Below are 24,083 nucleotides of genomic sequence, written 5' to 3'. Positions count from 1 at the left end.
AATTGATATTTCACTGAAACAAACAAATTTTCTTTTTATTTAATGTGTAAAACTCTATTTTGTTGCGTAATTTATAAAAATGTCGAAAAATCGCGGGAAAGATCAACAGAAAGCATATTTATTAACACAAATGACGTCATTTTATCGATGTCATTGTCATTATGGTCCCCAGAATTCATAACGCCCGGTTTACAATTTGACTTCGATTGCGACGGAGAACCGGAACAAGTTCGGCAAAAACAGTGAAAATAAAAATGATAATCAACTGTTTCAAACTGTGGATTATCACTTTTATTTCACTGAGAAAACTCTATAATTCACCGGAAAAAATAAAATAAAAAGGATTAATGTTATTTTGAGCGTTTAGACGGGTATAATTCACATTGTGTTTTGTATAGAAAGGTAACATATTTTCGTAAAAGCACTTGTGCAACACTGTTAAAAGCTACACAAGATTGCACGCGCGATCTGACGTGTGTATGTTATTTCTCATTATTACAAATAAAACATTATTTTAACAACTCTCTAGCATATATTAAAGATTAATGATACAAAAACAGGCATGTAATATGAAATTATAATAAATTGCTTACGAGTTGGTTTGTGTAAAATCATATTGATTTGCTCACAAAATTTAAAGGAATGTTGCGACACTTCCAACATCGTTGATATAATTTCTAAAAATAACAATTGCATACACTTTGTGTTATTCCTTACATTCACGATTATCAGCGAAAAATGCCTTTTTTCGAATGGTGCTTTCGAAAGAGAGCAAACAGGAAGGAGAAAGATTGTGTTGGTTGTGATGGCGAACGAGTATATACATACAACTAGGGCGAATCTTTTAGAAATTACAGGTCTGGTGCAGCCGTTCTGCGCATGTCCGGAATAATTATCAATTGGAGGGCAGGGCAAAATTACGCATTTTGTTGCATGTCAGCACGCATTTAGTGTATAACTAGCATAATATACTGACTAAAGGTTAGGGTTAGTATCACCATGGTTACAAAATACATGTATATACATTTTAAGTATTTTTCGTTCAAATTGCTTGAATCCGGTATATACCGGAGTCTGTAATATGTCACTGGCGCACCAGATCCGTTTTTAGTCACAACCTTTGAAAAGATGTCTGCAAGTTGGCATTGGTAGCTAATATAGCAAAACAGTATGGACTAGATTGCAACTAAGAAGAAGATACTTTATGTTAAAAAAAAAAGAAAAAGAAAAACAATAACAGACGATGTATACTTGTATTACATATTTTTGCGCAGGAATAAATATTCGGCCTAGTCACATCTTTTGAAAAATAAAAAGAAAGACATACATAGATGACATACATGCATACCCACATCTAGTAAAACAGGTTGTTTTTTATGCAAGAATATTTTTTAATTTCAACCGATTACTATTATACACTACATACAGGCAGTTCTCCTGTTAGAAAGACTGAAAGTTTTCTCAAACAACTCGTACAAGTAAACGTAGCAAGCATTTCTTCAGCTTGTCAGGCATTAATTTCTATATGTAAGTGTATAAAGTATAATTTGAATTTCTTCTTTTACCACATTAAATCCAAATCTATTACAATTTGCACACTTGCTCTTATCAATTGTATCAGTGTAACGACAAATGCTAAGTACAACAGTAAATACTAAATGAAACTGTCTATACACATACATTTCTGTGTGTCGTAAGGCCTCTTCCACCACATCAGTTGGTAAACTTTAACCCTTAGCCTGCTAGCGGCAAGTGATTCTGCCTTTGCGACCATTGCAGACCAAGATCATCCTGCACATCTGTGCAGTCAGATCATGGTCCGCACTGTTCGCTATTCAATCAGTAAATTTTCATTAAACACCCCTTCGAATAATAAATGGTATTGCCCCAATTGAATGATTGACCATTCCATTTTAGAAATTTAGCGTGCTAAGGGTTGTTAAACGCAAGGGTAATCGCACATCTTCAGTAAATGCGTTTGAAAATATATGTTATATATTATCTTCTAGGAAAAGTCAAATATAGCTTAATAATTTGCGATAGTTTACAAGAACATTGAAGCATGAACAGAACTTATTGCGGAAATTTATTGTTAAGGCGAAATGAATATTAAAAGATTCTTAAACATTGAGACACAATAGTTCATCTATGAAGAAGAACACCAATGAACGAGTTTCGGCGATACGTATCTTCATGAATCTGTATTTGGTTAGTGTATCCGGACGTACACATAATCCATACTTTTTCACCACGTTCCAACATCATAAGAGCACTGACTGAGCTACAGCTGGCGTATCTATTGTTATTTTCATTGGCTTGCTCAAATTGCTGGCTTGCGGCAATCCATTCACTGTTCTTGACAATAGCATAATGTATGACGTATCCGAACATGTTGCAAACATGCGCCGTAAACTGATACAGGCCGCGTACCGGTGCTGTAAATTTACCAGTTTTAGTATCATATCCATTTCCTTCGTTCATGTGGACGGACTGGAGAATTAATACATCTAGCGTATTTAAATTTCTGTAAGCGGGATTGAAGGCACTGAAAGCTACCGTTGGAATTTCAACGTTTTCAACCTTTCCTGTAAAAAATATAACAGCAATAGTTATTGCATGGCTTTGTAGTGATCTTGTTGTAATACATTTACAAGAGTTAAAGTATGCAGAAACGTCTTCAATTTTATGCTTGGTTACGACCCTTTAAGCGTTGTATACAACTATTAGATTTTCCGAATACTTCAAATCGCTAAGCAATGTTTTAAAGAACATGTTTCCAGATTCGTTTCTATTCTTCCGAAACTGGGAAAATAATAGAAAATAAAAAAAATCTAAGCAATTCGGAGAGCTGTAGAATGTAGTTTAGTTATTCATTTTATGTCCGATAGTAGTATAAGAAAGGATGGTGCGAGGACATATCTGACCCCACTTGACATATGACCCTTGACCTAAACCGACCAATGCTGACCAATTTCAACAAATTTAAAACAAATTTTAACAAATTATTGTTAAAACCTATAGTAAAATATGATTAAACACTTCCACCAAATATTTGCCAAAATCCTGCCAAGTGGCAACAATGTGGCAGTCGCTGCCAACTTGACAAACTTTTGGCAGAACGTTGGCAAACACAAATTCAACCAATCAAAAGCCTGCCATTTTTCTGCCAAGTGGCAGCAATGTGACAATGTCTGCCAACTTGGCAAACTTTTGGCAAACTTTTGGCAGATTATTTTTATTGATAAAATGTAAAGGTATTTGATTTTATTTTCAATTAATAACTACATTATTAGTCTTTAAATAATTTTAAATACATTTGATATAGATGAGTTTACAAAATAAAATATATTGTTTGAAAGAAAGAAGATTAACTGATAATATAAATCCTTATTATGTTATAACAAAAAACGGGAGAAAAATGATAAAGGCTACTTGTTCATCTTGTGGAAAAATGAAATCAAAGTTTGTTAAAAGTACAGGGGGTAATTTAGATATTCACAAAGCAATGTTACCTTTATTACCTAAGAAAGGTTTAACACTTCCAGGATATAATTATTGTGGGCCAGGAAATCCCCTAGATAATGGACCCCCTGTCAATGAACTGGATGCAGTATGTATGGACCATGACTTTTGCTATGACAGTGGTGTAAAAAAGGGTACATGTGATAAGCAAATGCTTTCCAATTTAAATAAAACTAAATCAAAAACATTTGGAGAAAAGATTACAAAACATTTAGTTGTGAAACCTATAATTAAAACGAAATACACACTTGGGTTGGGACAAAAACAAAAGTAAAAAAACGGGAAAAGGGGGTAGAGTATACTCCCGGAATCACATGGAGCGATGAATTAGCAGAAGAATTACACAAACCAATTAAAAGAAAATTTAAGAAACGAAGAGTGATTGTTAATGATATTGATGATACTTGGTCAGCTGATTTAGTTGACATGCAAGCTTTTTCAAAATATAATAAAGGAGTAAAGTACTTGTTAACCGTTATTGATATATTTAGTAAATATGCTTGGGTTATTCCATTAAAGAATAAAACTGGAGAATCTGTTACTGAAGCATTTGAAAAAATAATTCTAGAAGGACGATTACCAGTAAATTTATGGGTAGATGAAGGAAAAGAATTTTATAATAAAAAGTTTGAATCATTTTTGAATAAAAATAAAATTAATATGTATCATACATTTAATGAAGGAAAGGCTGTAGTAATAGAAAGATTTAATAGAAGTTTAAAAAGAATAATGTGGAAATATTTTACAGCAAATAATACTTATACTTATTTAGATAAGTTGCAGGATATGGTTGATAAATATAACAAAACAAAACATTCTAGTATAAAAATGACACCAACCGAAGCTAGTAAAAACTTAAATAAAGGTACTGTTTACTTTAATTTATATGGTGATTTAAAAATACCAAAAAGTAAAATAAAATTTAAAATTGGTGATCGAGTTCGCTTAAGTAAACTTAAAAGACATTTTGAAAAAGGATATACACCAAACTGGACAGAGGAAATATTTATAATTTATAAAATTAATAATACAAATCCCAGAACGTACACTATTAAAGATTTAAATAATGAAATAATTCAAGGTTCATTTTATGAACAAGAACTTTTACCTACTACACAAGAAGTTTTTAGAATAGAAAAAGTTATTAGACGAGACTATAAGAAAAAACAAGCTTTAGTAAAATGGAAAGGTTACAATGAAAAATTTAATAGTTGGGTACCATTTAGTGAATTGAAAGAAATTTAATTTAAAATTATATATTATAAAAATTTGGTCCATAAAAATTTAATTTCTAATAAGGAATAGAAACAATAGATCATTTAAATCATTCACTTAACCAAACTAGCTGCTGCTTACAGAAAAAGTTATAAATTTTGTGGGAGAGTAAGTACCGGATTATATATTACAGCAGGTGTTTTTGGTTGTTCAGCTGCATTAGCACTTGTTCCAGCTTATTCCTATATTTGTAGCAGTTGCTGGCGCTGTTCCATCAGTAATTACCATATTTACTAACAGACTAAAACTTGACGACAAGAAATTTATTTTAAAAGCACATCATCACAAAATAAAACAACTAATAACAAAAGCACGGATTGGAAAAGTAAATAAAGAAGAAAGAAACAAGTTATTCAGGATTTTTTACAATACTATTAGAAATGCAGAAAGAAAAAAATATTCAATGCCTTTTGAAACGTATATGAAGGAATTTAAACTTAACGGATATAAAAGTAAAAAAGAAGAAGAGTTATATTAACTTTAATTAAAGATTTTTTCTATAAGTATTTTATAAAATGAGAAAAATTATATCAGTTGAAGGTAATATTGCATCAGGAAAAAGTACGTTTTTTAGATATTATTAAAGAATATAATCCTAATTTTTATAATTCCAGAACCAATTCACGAATGGCAAAATGTTATGGATTTGATTATAATTCATATAATCTTTTTGAACTGGCTGCTCAAGAACCTTCCAAATATTTATTTCCTTTTCAGCTAACAACTTTAAACAGTCATATAAAAATGTTATCTTCTGCTAAACAGTTTGATGGTGTTTCTGTCCTTGAACGTTGTTATTTAACTAACAGTAACGTTTTTACAAAACAACATCACGACAATGGTGTTATAAATGACCCCGAGTGGGCAGTATACAATCTTTTTTTAACTGATCATATTATAAAACCATATGGAAAAAACCCAATTGATGGATTTGTTTATGTTAAAACCGACCCAGAAATATGTTTTAAAAGACTTCAAAAAAGAAACAGAACGGAAAAAAACAAAGTTGGTTTAGATTATTTAGAAAAACTACACAAATTACACGAAGAATGGTTAAACAGAATGTTTCAAAAAGGTATTAAAATTTTAACAGTTGATAACAATTTAGAAAAAATGACTTTAAAATCTTATTCAAAAGATATAGATAATATTACCTATTTTTTAAATGTTCTTTAGGTGCGTTTTTAGAGATTTTTTTCTGTAAGTATATTATATATAGATGGTTAATAGAAAGGTAGATAGAATGATTATGCCAAAATTATCTAGCACTTTAGGAGAAATAATGAATCCAGATAAAAATTCATATAAGAAAGTTCTTAAAAGAAGAAATGTTATTAAATCAAAACTTGATCAAAAGTTAGCGATGAATATAAAAACCATGTCATTGATAAATTAAAAAATGTTATAGTTTCCTTATCTTCGTAAAAGAACTTTATTTGAATGGAACTGTGGTTGTCTATTAACTGAAGAAGAAAATGCTGTACCCTCGAGTACTAAAACCTCTAGTTTTAAAAAGTTATGTGATTGTCCCAGACCAAATAATATTAGAAACAACCCTAAAAAAGTTATTGTAACCGACTGTGATACTATGAAGAAAAACATATAAAAGCAATTATGCAGCTTCTAAAGACCTTGGTATTAATTCTGGGTTAATAACAATGTGCTGCAAAGGAGAAAACCGAGTAAAATGTGGAATATCAAAAACTAATGGAAAAAGATAAAAATTTTAAAATATTTTATTTCTTCTTAAAGATATTTAAAACTTTATTTATTTTATTATTTTTTTTAATCCTTTTTTGCTTACGAATTTTATTTTCTAAATATAATATATAGATGGAAATTGAGAGATCTACAAAAAAATTTTATAAGAAATTTGAAATTAAAATTACATATAGACAAGATCCAAAGAATCAATTATATTTAACTATAAACGCCCTCTTATGAAATACTTAAATCTGAACTTAAAACTTTAAAAGGTATAAAAATAAACGTTGTTTTAAAATAACTTTTGCAAAAATGGATAAAACTGATACAATATATAAATCAGCTTATTTTCAATCAAAGGCTTTAGAAATTATTAACACAAACGAAATAAAAAACTTTACGTCAAGGCTTTTGATGAAATAATAAATAGAATTGGTAATTGGATTTCTGAAGGAAGTGGCTGGAGAATAGAGTCAGTTGATGCTTATTATATAAATAGATATAAGTATAGTCCATTGGCTGCTTCAAGTTATTTAGAATTACCAAAACCATTACAAAATTCAATGAAAGGATAATAAATATAAAGAATGATGATAACGAATGTTTTAGATGGTGCCATTTAGCTTACAAATTTCCTGTAACAAAACATTCTGAAAGAGTTTCAAATTATAAAAAACATATAAACGATCTTGATTATACTGGAATAAAGTTTCCTGTTACATTAAATCAAATACCTAAAATTGAAGTTTTAAATGAAATATCATTTAATATATTTGGTTATGAAGAAAATAGTATTTATCCATTGTACATATCAAAATATCAATACGAAGAACACTGTGACATGTTGCTAATTACTAATGATAAAATAAATGATAAAATAAATGATAAAATAACTGATGATGACTGTAAGCCCTCAAGAACTGTAGTCCAACATTATGTTTGGATAAAAGACTTTAATAATTAATGTTTAACAAACAAAAACATGCAAATAAAAAAACACTTCTGTAAAAGCTGTCTGCAACATTTTTCTCAAGAAAGAATATTAAATGAACACATACCAAATTGTTTAGCTATTAATGGTATCCAAGGTGTAAAAATGCCAAAAGAGGGAAGTAAAGTACAATTTAAAATTTATCATAAAGGTTTAGCAGTACCTTTTTTAATTTATGCTGATTTTGAATCAATAACTAAGAAAGTTTTAACTGCTTTACCATCAACTGAATCTTCATTTACTGAACCATATCAAAATCATATAGATTGTGGTTACGGCTATAAAGTTGTTTGTTGTTATGACGATAAATATACTAAACCAACCCAGATTTATAGAGGTCCTAATGCAGTTTACAAGTTTATTGAAAAAATGCTTGAGGAAGAGGAATATTGTAAAGAAATATTTAAAGAGCACTTTAACAAAGAACTAAGAATGTCTAAAAAAGATGAAAGTGAATTTAAAAAACAAAAGTTTTGTCATATTTGTGAAAAAGAATATATAGAAGATTCAATCAAAGTACGTGACCATTGTCATATAACAGGAAAATTCAGAGGAAGTGCTCACTCAGAATGTAATATTAATTTTAAACTAACACATAAAATTCCTGTTATTTTTCATAATTTAAGAGGTTATGACGGTCATTTTATTATGCAACAAATAGGAAAATTTAAAAATGAAATTAATGTTATTCCTAACAATATGGAAAGATATATGGCATTTATGATTTCCGACTTGGTCTTTATTGATTCATTCCAATTTATGTCTCAATCATTGGATAACCTAGTAAAAAATATTCCAGAATTTAAATATTTATCTCAAGAATTTAATTGGGAAAGTGTTGAATTATTAAAGACAAAAGGTGTTTATCCATATGATTACATGGATTCATTTAAAAAGTTCAAAGAAACAGAATTACCTTCTAAAGAAGATTTTTATTCAATTTTAAATGAAACACACATATCTGATAATGAATACGAACATGCTAAAAATGTTTGGAATAAATTTAAAATTAAAACAATGAGAGAATATCATGATCTATATTTAAAAACTGACGTATTACTTTTAGCTGATGTATTTGAAAATTTTAGAAAACTATGTTTGGAGTACTACAAATTAGATCCTTGTCATTATTTTAGTAGTCCTGGTTTAGCTTGGGATGCAATGTTAAAAATGACTGGAATTAAGTTAGATTTAATAACTGATATTGATATGTATCTTTTTATTGAAAAGGGACTTTAGAGGGGGAATAGTTATTTTCAAACAGATACAGTAAAGCAAACAATAAATATATGAAAGATTATAATTCAAAGAAGAAAGCAAATACATTATGTACCTCGACGCCAATAATCTTTACGGTTGGGCTATGTGTCAACCTTTACCCTCTGGAAACTTTAAATTTATATCCGAAAAACAATTTAAGAAATTAATTGCAAAAGGTAAAACTAACTTTATAATTGAATGTGATCTTGAATATCCAAAAGAATTACATAAAACCCACAACGATTATCCTTTAGCTCCTGAAAAAATAAAAATACCAGACGAATGGCTTTCTGATTATAGTAAAAATATTAAAACAGAATTTGAAATAGGAAAAAGTAATGTAAAAAAATTAGTTCCAACTTTAATGAAAAAACAAAATTATGTAGTTCATTTTAAAAATCTTGAACTATATACACAATTAGGGTTAAAAGTAACAAAAATACATAAAATATTAACTTTTGATGAAAGTCCTTGGTTAAAAAAGTATATTGATTTTAATACTCAAAAAAGATCTAAAGCAAAAAATTCATTTGAAAAGGACTTTTTTAAGTTAATGAACAATTCTGTATTCGGTAAGACGATGGAGAATTTACGCAAAAGGGTTAATATTAAATTAACACATGATGAAAATATTTTATTAAAATACATAGCCAAACCTTCATTTGTTAGTTCAACGATGTTTAACAAGAACTTGTTTGGTATTCATAGAATAAAAGAAAGTTTGTTATTAAACAGACCTTGTTATGTTGGAATGTGCATTCTAGATTTATCAAAATATTTAATGTATGATTTTCATTATAATTATATTAAGGAAAAGTACGAGGGTAATTGTAAATTACTATTCACTGACACTGATTCATTATGTTATGAAATAAAAACCAAAGATGCATATGAGGATTTTTATAAGGACAAAGATTTATTTGATAATAGTGATTACGATAGTAATTCAAAATTTTATTTTGATAATAATAAAAAAGTAATTGGAAAATTTAAAGATGAAGCTGCTGGCATTCCCATTGTTGAATTTGTCGGATTAAGAAGTAAAATGTATTCTTATTTATTAGAAAATGAAGTTAATGTTAAAAAATGTAAAGGAATTAAAAAACTTGTTGTTAAAAAAACAATAGTTCATAAAAATTACAAAGATACTTTGTTTAATTCAACCCAAAGTAATCACACTTTTAAAGTTATTCGTTCTAATAAACACAATCTTTCCAGTTATGTTATAAATAAAACATCTTTATCATGTTATGACGATAAAAGATATATTCTTGATAATGGTATTGATACATTAGCTTATTCTTAAAATTAAAACTTAAATTAATTCTTAAATTAAAACTTAAATTAATTCTTAAATTAAAACTTAAATTAACTCTTAAATTAAAACTTAAATTATAGAACCATAAATTGTTAACTGAATATTCATAACATTTAAAGAATTAATATAAATAACATCATTTATTTTAAATTCATTTGCATAATTAATAGAAATAGATTCATTTTTTCTGTTATTTTTTACATGATAACTTTGAAGAATTACATTTTCTTTATTCTTTATTTGTAATTTAGCTTCTCCTTTATCTAATTTAATTGCATCAACAAGAATAATTAAGATGCAATTAAAATTAATTGTTACATTATTACCATTTTGAACTAAACCAGGACTAGCATTTACAGTTTTCCATTGAAATAATCCACCATCGGTATCTTGGGTATAACATGTTAAAAACAATGGAGGTTTTCTTATTATTTGTTTTTCTATTTTATTTACTTTTTCATTTATATTATTGAATATTCCCATTATATTAATTATTCCAGTTAAATAAAAACAGTTTTAATAAGTTTAATTTACATGTTCTTATTGGTTAAAATAATTTATAATAGTTTGTTCATTTTCTTTTACATTATTAATTTTTAGTATTTTATACAATAAATCATACAACGGTACTTTATCTTGTAACATTTTAATGAAAAATAAACAATAATATCCACAAAGCATACTTGTTTTGTCTTGATATTGAACATTGTTGTATTTTTACATTTGGTATATACTGAATTACTTCTTTTGGTGGAGGAAGTCCAAATGGATCAAAGTACAAAGTATTCAAGTAACAAACCCAATGTGTTCCAGGACCAACAGAGTCGTCCAAATTTATAATTCCACACTCGTCCTTTTCTTTTAATTTTGGTAAATTATTTCTACTAAATACACCCCTAAAGTTTTTAATTTTTAATTGTTTTACCCATTGTTCAATTTCAAAGTTAGAAATAGGTTTGTTTATAAATTTTATTTTCTTTTTACTAAATTTTATTTTTTTTTTACTAAATTTTATTTTTTTTTTACTATAGGAATTCGTCTGTAAGGTCTCCGTTGTGAATCAATCTGTATACCCTGGCCATGTCCCTTACCACTTAACAAAGATGTAATCAAAGGTATTCCTAGACTAGCAGCCAACATACCTAAAAACCCACCGTCTTGTTTTTGTTTTTGTGTTAATTTAATCACTCCAGATCCTACTAGTTGCTTTCTTTGATTAGGTGTAAGATATGGTGATATCATATTTCTCTTATCATTAGCTACTGAAATCATACCATTTCCAAGTATTTTACTAACACCAGTACTGGCTAGCCCAGAAAGGGCTCCAATGCCTAAAGGGGCTAATATTTTTGGAGCTATTTTTGCTGCCATTGGAAGAATTGTTTTTCCTAACAAACCAGCCAAAGCTCCTACAAATCCACCATTTTGACCTTGACTGGACATTTGGCTTTTTGAAATTGTAATTTCTAATCCCTTATTATTTGCAACAGCTTTTTTAATTTGATTAATTTGTGTTTTTGTTAAAAGTAAAGGAAAGTTTCCATGTATTGTTCAAGTTTAATCTAAAAGTATGTGGAATTTTGTTGTTGTAGGCTCGGGCTAAATTTTTCTTTTGTCCATCTGTAAGGTTAACTTTATATTCAATATAATTTGATGTCATTATATATAATTTATATTTATTTTATTTAATTTATATTTATTTTATTTAAACAATGACAAGTTCATTTAAACAATAACAAGTTCATTTCCAATAGTATTTATTTCAACTGTTTCCTCATATAATACAATTGCGTAAACACGAATATTAGCTGCCGGTGGAATATTTAATTTAGCTGTTAATGTAATATGCTTAGGATCTTCTGTAGTTACTTCCTTTTTATATTCCAAGTTAAAATGAATAAATCCAAAATATTTATAAAAATTTGATCTATTTAAAAGACTTCCAGTAGTCTTATTATTTTGTTTATAATAATAATTAATTACATCATCATATATTCTTGATATACTTGTGTATTCTGTTTCTGGATAAAAAACACCATTACCAACTTCAAGACGACAAGAACTCAAAATGCAATTTTCATTTGCTGCATTAATTTTAAATGTATCTAACAAATGTGGATTATGTTCTTGTGAATTACTTTTATCAGGTCGTTGTAAATAAACAAATACATGTTGTGGTTTTATTACACCAGCTGTTATTCTAAAGGTTATATTATTTTGTTGTGTATCAGTTGATTGCGTCATCATTTCCCTAAGGTATGACCATCTTGCTTTTGTAAATCTTTCAGTAGTAATTAGATCAAACCCAAATTCATTGAAAATCAAACGTGGAACCCATAGAATTAATTTTGTTACAATTACTCTACCAGGATCGGCAGTATTAGCTCTAAAAATTAATTCATCATCATCTGTCAGCTGTAGTGTTATTTGAATTTGACTTGGAGGTATAATATTAGTTTCTAAACCTTGAAAAAATGAATAATTATTTAATGGAATTTTAGCATTTACCTCTTTACCACCTTCGATTAAATCCTTTCTAACAGCAAACCCCGAATTATATGTAGCTTGGTCTTTTCTGCTTTCAGCACTAGCGTTAACGTCTAAATAAATAAATTCATTTGTTCCAGTTGATTTTGCATAATCTTCAGACAATTCAACTAAATTTTTTACATTTATTACTTTGTATAAATTATTACAATCATATACAATTTTTCCATTTTGTTTAACCACTAACTGATCAATTAATGAAGCTGCATTATTAATTAGAGCAATTTGGGCTCCATCTCCGTTACCAGCATACTCACCACCGTTAGCAAGTTTATTTACTTTAAAACTTACTTCAAAATAACCATTAAACCAATCAAAATATGAGCTTCTATCATTAATTGTAAAGTGATATCCGTTTTTTTGTTGCTTAACATTATTTCCCAGGACAGATATTAAAGCTGTATCTAATTGAATAGGAGTTAATTCATATCTTTCGCAATATTGTTTCGTTCTAAACATGTATATATTATATATTATTTTATTTTTTATTTTAGTTTTTATTAAAGTTAAAACTTTAGTTTTTATTCTATTTTTTATTTTATTTTTTTTATTAAAGTTAAAACTTTAGTTTTTATAAATTAATCTGTTAATACGTTTACGTGTTCCAGATCCTGACAATATTCTATTTATTCTCATATGAATATCCTCCTCCTCCTTACTATTTTTACTGTTATTCTTTTCTTGTAATTCCTTGGCAATTAAATTACCAACTGCCGGAGCAGGTTTCTTTTTAAATTTTTCAACAATTTTATCAGCAGCTAAATTTCCAACTTCTGTGCCAATCTTTTTTGTTCCACTTTCAAGTGCTGCTTTTCCTGCTGTTTCCAAAGCTTTTTTTCCAGTTGTGCCAATTGAAGATGCAACTCCGCTTGAAAACAATTTCGTTAAAGTATCAAAGATACCTGTTCCATGTATGATTTCTTTTCCTGTGTGAGCATCAACATAAATAAATATTCCTTTATTTTTGTCATAAACTTTTTTGTACATTATATAAAACTAAAATTTATAATTTCATATTTCTTTTAAAATTAGTGTAAAACTTGTTTCAACCTCATTAAAATTAATTATTCTACCAAATACATCTGTAATATATATTCTTATTGAATTTATAATATATTTATTAATTTCAGAATATCCAACTCTTTGTGGTTCTTTTGTAAATGGATAAGCTCTTGTTAAATCTGCAGTACTTAAAGCATAAATAATATCACTGAAATTACCATCAACAAGTGAATTATCAATAAGATCACAATGAATGTAAATTGTATCCACAGAGTTAGTTATATTTGGTGTTGTAGTTCCCCATTCAGTATTTCTCAATTTTTTTTTCTCAAATCCAAGCAATGTATGAAAATTTGATACTTCCAAATCCAATCCAAAATTATCTGTAATTGAAATCAAAATCTTAAAACTACTTAAATCAAATTCCAAACTTATTGGAGCAATTTCTGATTTATTAAATTCAAAATCATCATTACTTATTAATGTTTCCCTAATATAATTATTAATATCTGTGTAACTGTAAGAACCATTTGTAAATATAATATCTTTCCAATCCTTACCATTATGATAACGAATTCTTTTATTGTCATATTCATCACTAATATTATGCCAAGAGTAGGTCATAGTGTTAATACTATCCAAACCAACAACATAAGTTTTATTTTTATCTAAAATTAAAGAACGACTAAATCTGATTGTAAAATCACTCGGTTTATTTTTATTATCTTTAACTGTTTCAGAACTTAATACTATTTTTTGTTCCATTTATATATTCAAGAAAAATAATTTTTATATAACATTTCATGTTGTTCTGGTAACAATGTTTTCATTTTTAATAGTTCATCAATTATGCTAATACCTTCATTTTTTAGTTCTTCATTATTATTTCCAGCATCAATTGAACCACAAATTAACTCCAAGTCATTAATCAATTCTTTTGGATTACATGGACAAACGTCATAACCTTGTCCTCTAATTACTTTTTTAAATTTCATAGATCTTTTATTAATAGGTAATCCTGATTTTTCTGTTAATTCTTTAAATATTTTTATTGAATGATTTGAATGTTTTTTATTATTGTTATATCTTTTATTAATCAAATCAATCAAATCATTATCTACTTTAGTGTTAATTACTTCTTTTCCAGTTATTCTATCCTTAGCAATTAATTTGTTTTGACCATAAAGTTTATTTAAGTTAATAATTAAATTACCATATTGTCCATTTGGTAAAACTTTATATGGGTTATGATGTTTTATTCCTTTTCCCATATACTTTTTTCCTGTTTTTAGAATATCAATGAGTACGTCTCTATATTTGTTATAATTTTCCGACTTAGCTTTAATTGCTTTCTGTTGCTTTAAATCAAGATCTGTGGGATTTTTCATTCTAGTTATTGCACCAGATTTGTTACCCAATTTTTTTATATCCTCTGATACATTTTCTATGATATCCTCTACTTCTTCCCTAGTCATTTTTTCATCAAGATTTTCAGATTCAGTGTGAAAAAAATCAAACACTTCTTGTGGTGTGTTATATTTTTCTGTATCTAAAAGATCTAAATCAATTTCTTTATTAAAATCAACTATAAATTCTTTTGGTCTTGCTCCCATTTCTTCTTTTAATGGTAATAATGGTTGTTGTAGTCCCGGAGGTGGTGGTTTTTCCATTAACTCTGTCACCATTTTTAGATTTTCTATTTCATGTATCTTATCAGCAAACTGTTCTGGAAGTAACGCTAATTGCTCCTTAATTCCAGGTAATGCTTTTAACTGACTTGATAATTGTTCTTTTTGACTTTCTATTTTTTCAGTAATTGGTTTATAAATTTCAGTATACATATCCCGATTTGTAGCTTTTCTTATTTTTTCTCTCATTATTTCTTCTCTAAGATTTCTCATCTTTTGCCCAACTAATTTTTTTCTTATTATCATTTCATTAAGTTTTGATTGCATTTATATAATAATGTAAGATAATGTAAAATAATGTAAAATAATGTAAAATAATGTAAGATATTGTAAAATAATGTAAAATAATGTAATATTATATAAATGGAAATTCCAAATTATGATATAAAAAGTGATAAATCCGATAACTTTAAACAATTTTATCCTTTTATGCCAGATTCATGTTTTAGAATGTTAATATGTGGATCTTCTGGATCTGGAAAAACAAATACATTAATGCATATACTTCGAAAACCTCTTATATATTATGATAAATTATACTTGTATGCTAAAAACTTAGAACAATCTAAATATCAAGATTTAATCAACAACTTAAGCCAAATTGCAAAAAAAATTAAAGTAGATCCTAATGAAATACTTGAATGTTCAGCTGATCCCAACCAAATTGAACCTTGTGAGAATCTTGAATCAGAAAAACAAAAAGTAGTAATATTTGATGATTTTGTATGTGAAGATAAAAAAGTTCAAAATGAAATAACAAAATACTTTATTCAAGGACGTCACAAAAACTGTTGTGTTATTTATTTAAGTCAGTCTTACTATAAAACACCAAAAGATATTCGAATTAACTGTTCGCATTATATTTTATTTGAAAGTCCGGGTAAACGAGAAAATGATATGATTTGTAATGAACAAAATATAGATCGTGATTCATTTGCTAATGCAACAAATCAAAAATATGATTTCTTATATATTGACAAACCAAGGAAGTTTTTAAGAAAAAACTTTACTGGTAATATATAATGGGAGTTTTTAATGATGTAAAACAAATAAGTGAAACTGAAAGTGTAAGTAAAGTTAAATTTGATATTGATTTAAGTGATTATGCTACTAAAAAACAATATAAAAAGCTTAGAAAGGACATGGAATCATTTCTTCACAGAAATAAGGAACTTGATAACACAATGAACAGAGCATTAGATATGGGAGGTAATAAAATAATCAACTTAGGAAATCCAGATAAATCCACCGATGTAGTTTCAAGACGGTTTGTGTATAAAAAAGTTCAAAGTGTAATAGATGACTATAATCTTGAAGATATTAAAAGTATAAAACAGACATTAGAAGCAGAAGTAAAGAATATTGAAGAATTAACAAAAGATTTTAAAAAGAATTCATTATTGATAGTTGAATTACAAGGTAAAATTGAAGAAGAAATGAAAGCTATGGTTGATTCTATTAAAGAACTTGAAGAGAAATCAGATTTGACAGATGATAACATAAAAGAAGTATTTCGAGTTAATTTAAACATTTTATTCACCCAAATTCAAGAATTAAAAGATAGTATGATTAAACATGAAGAACTAAAAGACAAGATTATTGAAGCTGAGAAAAAGTTACAAAATATGTATCAGTTAGAAATCAGAACAGAAATAAATAAACTAAATACTGAAACTGAAAATAAGCATAAAGATTTATTAGAATTAATTTCAAATAAACTTGCAGAATATAAATCTGAATTGGAAAAGGCAGCTTCACAAAGAGGTGATGATCATGATACAGCATTAGAGGATTTTAAAAAAGAAATTAATTCTAAAATAGATGACTTTAAAAAACAAATTCGAAATTGGATTAGTATTGTTGACAACCGTCATAATTTAAAGTATGCAGACTTAAGTAATATTACAAAAAAATTACAAGAAGATATGACGCAGCTTAATGCTAAAGTTGAAGAACATAAAAATGAACTGGACTTTGTAGTTGAAAAATCAGTTAAACAAGGAGAGTTAATTACTGCTAATACTGAAGCAATTACTGCTAATACTGAAGCAATTAACACAGTTAATAATCAGCTAGAAAATTTGAAGAAACAACTTGTAGATCTGATTAATAATGTTGATGCACGTCACAATAGCAAGTACAAAGAGTTAAGTAAACTTAAAGGTTTATTACAAGAAGATATTAATGAATTTAATGATAAATTTAATGATAAAATTAAAAAAATAATAAATGATTTGGACTCTGTAGTTGAAATATCAGCTAAACAAGGAGAATCAATCACTGCTAATACCCAAGTAATTACTGCTAATACTAAAGCAATAACCGCTAATGTTGAAGAAATTACCACTAATGATGAAAAAATTTCTAATAATTGGGAAAAAATTATAGAAGTAAAAGATGCTTTCTTAAAACAAGAAACACAATTAGCTAGAACAAAAGGTGTTGTTGACAATTTATCTGCTTCTGAAGTTGCTACAACAAAACGACTTGATGATTTAGCTGAAATAATTCTTAAACTTAAAAAGAAAGACAAAAAAATAGAAAAAAGGCTAGAGGAAGTGGGACATGAAGTGTTTCTTATTGAATATAACAGTTTTTATACATATGTAAAAATGAAAAAGTATTTTAACCGTCTTGGTGCTTGGATACATTCAACATATGAAGGTATGGATGATCTGAACTATTTAAATGGAATGGATTTAAGATTTGGAATTTTCGTAGATTATAAAGATTTTATACACATAAACCAACAATATAATGTAGCTGTACCAAATGTGGTTTTGAATGGTGTGTTTGCGGCCAGAAAAACTGGAATGTATATAATAGATATTAAATTTTTATTAACGGGGGCCAGGCCCATAGGTGAACCGGATAAACCGATTAAAAGCCCAATATCGCAGTTTATATTTAGGCGGTGGTATGATGATGATGATCTAATTCTTGGTATATTTGGCAGTAATATAATAAATATAGTAGCTGAGGACTTTGACACTGATCGGTTAATATCTATTTATAAGAAAAAAATTAAAGTTTATCTAACACAAGGAACAATGTTTGATATTCATCCTTATAACGATTCAGAATCTACAGAAGTAACATTTACGCTTTTGCCGGGTAGTTACATCAGATTATACATATCGGATGAACCTGCATCGAATACTGTATCGGATGAACCTATACCGGATGAATCTGTATCGGATGAATCTATACTGGATGAACATGTATAACCTGTATCGAATGAACATGCATATTGAAAATAAGATCAAATATGTTGTATAAACAACTGAAATCATTCGACGATGTATGGTTGAACAATATATGAAAGTGACATGCGTTTACATTGTAAACGTTACTATAAATAAAAGTATAGACATAAAGAAATTCCATTAATGTTAAAAATAAACTTGAACGGAACTGACATGCGTTTACATTGTAAACGTTACTATAAATAAACACAAACATTGTGCACGGTATTTCAAATATAAAGATAAGCGTTTACATTGTAAACGTTACTAAAAATAGGCGTTTACATTGTAAACGTTACTAAAAATAGGCGTTTACATTGTAAACGTTACTAAAAATAGATGTTACTAAAAATAGGCGTTTACATTGTAAACGTTACTAAAAATAAATGTTACTAAAAATAAGCGTTTACATTGTAAACGTTACTAAAAATAGGCGTTTACATTGTAAACGTTACTAAAAATAGATTTACTTTATTTTACTATAGGTTTTAACAATAATTTGTTAAAATCTTTTTTTTTTTCTTTTTTTAATTGTCCAGCATTGGTCGGTTTAGGTCAAGGGTCATATGTCAAGTGGGGTCAGATATGTCCTCGCACCATCCTTTCTTATACTACTTCCGATATGTAGAAAAAGAGATCTAGAATGGAACAATTCTTATTCAACTTAAAACCTCTTCCGTTGTTTCAACAGATACAACAAAGAAAGTCGAACTTTTAAAATGCCATGGCAGACAACGCTACTTCTGCTTAAAACATAAAGTGGACAAAATTTCTTTCTGGATTTTGAACAGTTAGGACAAAGTCATCAGTAGTGTTGTAAAATTGTTGTCATAAATGAGAATGGTTTTGTCCAGTGCCGGCTCAAAGTCACGGGAAAGGGTTGTCCTACCTACAAAAGTGCTAATATTAAATCAGAAAGATTCGCAAGGCACACCTTTCGCTTTATTTGCTAACTGTCCATATACGCGAAAACAAGCAGTCGCAAAAATGCTATAACTTATATAAATAGCAAAATGTATTTCACAAAATGATACGTTGATGTTCAATATTTGAACTCATCACAAACATGCAAATATATTCAAAATGTTGTAGTTCTATACTAGCTTCACACACTGTAGATGTTCGCCAACAAAAAGTGTGAATGTCTCAATTTAATAATGTTCTGAGTTTCAATGAAACGTCATCAGCGAGTGATAAACATCCAAACTATAAAACACTGGTTGAAATTATGCTGGTAAATGATACTTATTTCGTGTTAGATCTGTCCTCATTTCACGAAAATACACCTAAAACACACTTTCTTAGACAGAAGTAAATGCTCATGCCCATTTTGTCAACTGTTCGCGTTTTCGGGTAAAATCTAACCATTAGGTATAACATAGAACACTAGAGCTAAATCGGCGGGTACAGAACTCCTTATTCCAAGTTGATGCAATATGCAAAAAGTTTAAATACATTTTCTACTGGTGTTAAAGTAGATATGCAACATGTGACTGTATCAAAGAAAGCGCTTAATGAAATATATGAACTCGTGGAAAATCGGACTACAAACAAAATAGATATGGCAATTTAAACATTACTGGTTTAATGGAATGTCAGTTTTGGCAAGTAACGTCGTCGTTCTTTCCTTATATAGGCAGGTTGAACCACTATGCAGCCCGTCTGGGCGTACCAGGTGTTTAAAGCACTGGTATTGGCAATAGGGGTAAAACGACCTTAAGGGTGGGGGTGCGGTCATGGCTGTTTGTTAAGGCTGTAAATATTGTCATTGTTCATTTATGATATTGTTGTAATGACTATTATCTTTTATTATTATGTACAACGCCATTGAATATATCATTTATAAAAAAAGTCGTTCAATCAAATTGTTCAGTTTCAGTTTCATTTTTGTGTTTGCATATGTCATGTTTTGTTATTTTCCTACATATCTGCGAGGTGTCACATGTTTAATTGTAAAGCGCCTTTGAACGTATATTCCATATTAAAAGGGCGCTCAACAAATCTGGTATAATAATAATAATAATATACTTCAATTCTTTTAAACAAAGTACATTTTCCTACAAGATGTTATAATGGACAAAACAGTGCAGTGCAGAACTGCAAGCATCTCAGAATGTTTTTGTACAAAGGCAAACCTGGCAAATTTCATTTCATCAGAAACAGTATTTTCAACAATTGACATAATCATAATAAAAGTAACAGGTAACTTAAAAATCAGCACCATCTTTCAAACATCTAGCAGGTATTCCGTGAAGACCTGTACTTTCACATTCATTTAAATTAAAAAGTTCTTTATATATAAAGTTCTCAGACACAGTTTTCAAGTAAAAAGTTTACCTATTCGTGCAAGAATTTGAATAGAAATCTTTAACAATACTAGAATCTAGAGTATATATGTTTTTCCAAGTGGAAGCTTAGATACAAATTTTGAAGCTAACAATGTGAAAAATTCATTAAAATGGTTAGCAACAGATGTTGAGTCATGACAATTTTCACCTTTAATTCTAAGTATTATGTTTGGACATGAATTCTTCTTATTTTTATAACCAAGAGATTTTAAAGTTTGCCAAAACTTCTTGGGACAAAATTTGTTCACTTCAACTTTATTAGAGAAATAGTCAAAATTTTACTTTTCTGATTTCCCTTTGTAAATTGTTTCTTAGTTTACAAGACATTTTATAATCTTCTTTACGGCAATTCTTTTTAAATTTGCATAAGTAGAGGTCTCTTTGCTTAATTTGGTCAATAATATCTGAGTTCATCCATGGTCCAGTAGATTGCTTAAGTTTAATTTCTTTAATGGGAGCAACAGAATGTAATACTTTCAAGAAAATGTTTTTAAAAGCCAGCAAAGCCGAGTTTACATCTTTTGCTAAAAACAAGCATCCCAATCTCACTGATCAATTTATAGACATTATTTTTATGGTGATTTTTTTAAAGATCTCAGTTTAACAATGTTTTGTTTCTTTGTGGGTATCTTAACCGACGTTCGATTACAAAAAATGAGAAAGTGATCACTAACTCCAACAGGGATAGTTCCTGACTGGGAAATTTTCTCAGAAGTATTACAAATAACATGATCTTACAGACTACTAGTAGTTTCTGTAATTCTTGTTGGTTCAGAAATAATCTAAACTAAAGCTTAATACGTTGCACTTATTTTCTTATTAGTACATGACGATTTCTGTTTTCTTATTCCGTGCATATGGTACCACATCCTTATCCACAAACTACTGAATATTACTGCTGATCATCGGTATTTTATCAATTTATTTTTAGGAATAAATGTTTTACTAACCCACCCAACATTTCTTTAAAATGCACACCCTTCTCATTTCTTAACGAATTCTGAAAGCAGCAATCTTCGTCCCGTTAAGGGCAAGACATTTACATGTGCCTATCTAAATGTAGAATATCTTATAATGTACTTCAGTTACATAGTGTTTTTCATAATTATTACTAAGATGTGACTAATGTTACATATTTACAATTATAATTTCCGCGAATCGTACTGTAACAAAGAAATTGTTTACTTGTACCTTTAAGATTATCAACTTTCTCCGTAATATACATAATGCGTTCTTCAAAATTGTTCTTCAAATCATCTGACAAGAGCTTCATTTCAAGATCACGGCTTTCTAACTTCGCCAAAAGAGTTTCTTCTTTCTTTTTCAAATCTTTCGCCATCTCCTCCACTCTAAGTCTCGTTTCTATCATACGATCCACTAATTTCTGAAGCACGTAACAACCAACAGCAAGAGCAACAGCAAGAAAAACGAAACAGAAAGTTAACTTCGACATCCTGAACAATTTTACGTCAAGTAAAACCTTTTTGTGAGCTACTACAATTTAACGCAATGTTAAGGTCCATAGGAAAATATGGTTTATTTTCTAAAATGGTGCATTAAAATCAACGATCGTTGTTGAATGTAGTAAGTATTCCTTTTTAATGAACAATACAGCGAAATTCAAGTTATATTTTCCTCAAAATGTTTAAATATATCAAGTATCTAGTAAAATATGATAATGGGTAGGTAGATCGATGAGCTAAAGATAGAACTATAATTGTTAGAGCGTATTACATGTTGAATACATTGTGTATAAATATTCGCTATTAAGTCAATGTCTTAAACCGAACTCTATATCGTTATGTAGAACTTAATATTGGTATTTAAAATAGTTTACGGATTATGTAGGATCTATGTGACTGAATAAATCAGATAACAAAACAGGCATGATTTTAAAGGGGAATTACACCCTGTGTAATCCCGCATCCCGAATCGAAGGTCTTCACCAAAGTCGGACAGTGTGCCCTAAATATCACCTTAAGGATGTAGGACCGAATTTTTTCTAACGTTAAGAAATTTTTCATACTCTGTGAGCTTGAAGAACATAAATTTCCAAGACAAACAAAAAAACAGAAAAAACATAGGTCACCGAACTCGTTTTAATTTTCTAGGGCATTTCCTTCACCCACTGTTAAAGCATTTCTTAAATTTGGTAAAACTGAAAAATGGTGGTACATGTACATTATAAAGCATATAATATCGCATTTAATGTTATAGGGATTTTGGATCTTACAGGTTAATATGAAAACAACGTGATGTCAGTATTATATAAGCATAAATATCACATATAAATCTCTTTCATTTTACATGTTGAAATAATTACCCCACCCACTTTATTTTCAATGGAAAAAACGTATTTAAATTTATTAAAGAAATGCTGACGCTAAGATTTTCAAAATATTTTGCAGCTTTAATGACACACAAAATTGCTTCATATTGGAAAGAAAAAAAGTTGGGGTCACCTTGCATCTAAGAGATTTATTAAGAAAAAACTGTTAAAAACTGGTGATTTTCGATATTTTTTGTTCTTTTTGTTTTAATTTATGTTTTCTAGATAATATAAAGTGCTATTTTGATTTTTTTTATCTCAATTGTAGCTTGTTATTATATGTATCAGTCAGGAAAATATCAAAACCAAACCTGATCGACTTTAATAGGTATTTGAAATTACCTACTCCTGCCCCATTGTAATTCTTACGTCAGTTTTAGGTAAATGCCAGCCAAAAATAAGGGTGATTTTTTTTTTTCGCAAAAAGTTGAATCTCTTTGGTTAAATGGTACATTATTAGCAATATTTTAATTATTTAACATTATTTTTTGGCAAAACTTTTGTTAGAAAGCAATATTTGAAGAAACATTTTTCAAAATGGCGGATATCCCGAAAAAAAAACCGCTCGTACATCCTTAAAGAAAATTACAGACTTTTGTCTGTAATTTTTAAGTTGCAGTCCTGTCATAATCCCTCTTCGGGATTTATTTCATACACAGACCTGGCAAAAATCAGCCGGTGTAACGTTGTAAACTGACCTCCATAGAATAATGACCCCCGGTAATTATTTTTTATCCCCCCGGTCATTATTTTATATAGAATAGTGACACCCCGGTCATAATATTATTCTTTGACGTCGGTTGGAAATTACATAAAATGTCACTATGATGGGCGTTAAATGTTTTAAAAAATGC

The 24,083-nt window shown here is 28.5% G+C and overlaps 1 protein-coding gene across 1 annotated transcript; it reads right to left on the bottom strand.

Moving 5' to 3' along the window:
* Positions 1–1,239: 1,239 nt before the first annotated feature.
* Positions 1,240–23,360, bottom strand: LOC123538452 (complement C1q and tumor necrosis factor-related protein 9B-like). The gene is made up of 2 exons (XM_045322562.2): positions 22,092–23,360; positions 1,240–2,585 (listed from the first exon to the last, which is right to left on the bottom strand). Exons 1-2 carry the CDS (start codon positions 22,351–22,353, stop codon positions 2,143–2,145), a joined length of 705 nt encoding a protein of 234 aa, XP_045178497.2. The 5' UTR covers positions 22,354–23,360; the 3' UTR covers positions 1,240–2,142.
* Between the last annotated feature and the right edge of the window lie 723 nt (positions 23,361–24,083).

This window comes from Mercenaria mercenaria, chromosome 18 (assembly GCF_021730395.1).
Source record: "Mercenaria mercenaria strain notata chromosome 18, MADL_Memer_1, whole genome shotgun sequence".
Classification (NCBI taxonomy): Eukaryota; Metazoa; Mollusca; class Bivalvia; order Venerida; family Veneridae; genus Mercenaria; species Mercenaria mercenaria.
This window is presented reverse-complemented; position numbering and strand designations above follow the sequence as displayed.

Coding starts and splice junctions, on each gene's coding strand:
- LOC123538452 (XM_045322562.2), bottom strand. CDS start 22,353: ATGTCGAAGTTAACTTTCTGTTTCGTTTTTCTTGCTGTTGCTCTTGCT. Junction 2,586..22,091: donor GAAAGTTGATAATCTTAAAG/GTACAAGTAAAC, acceptor TATTTTTTACAG/GAAAGGTTGAAAACGTTGAA.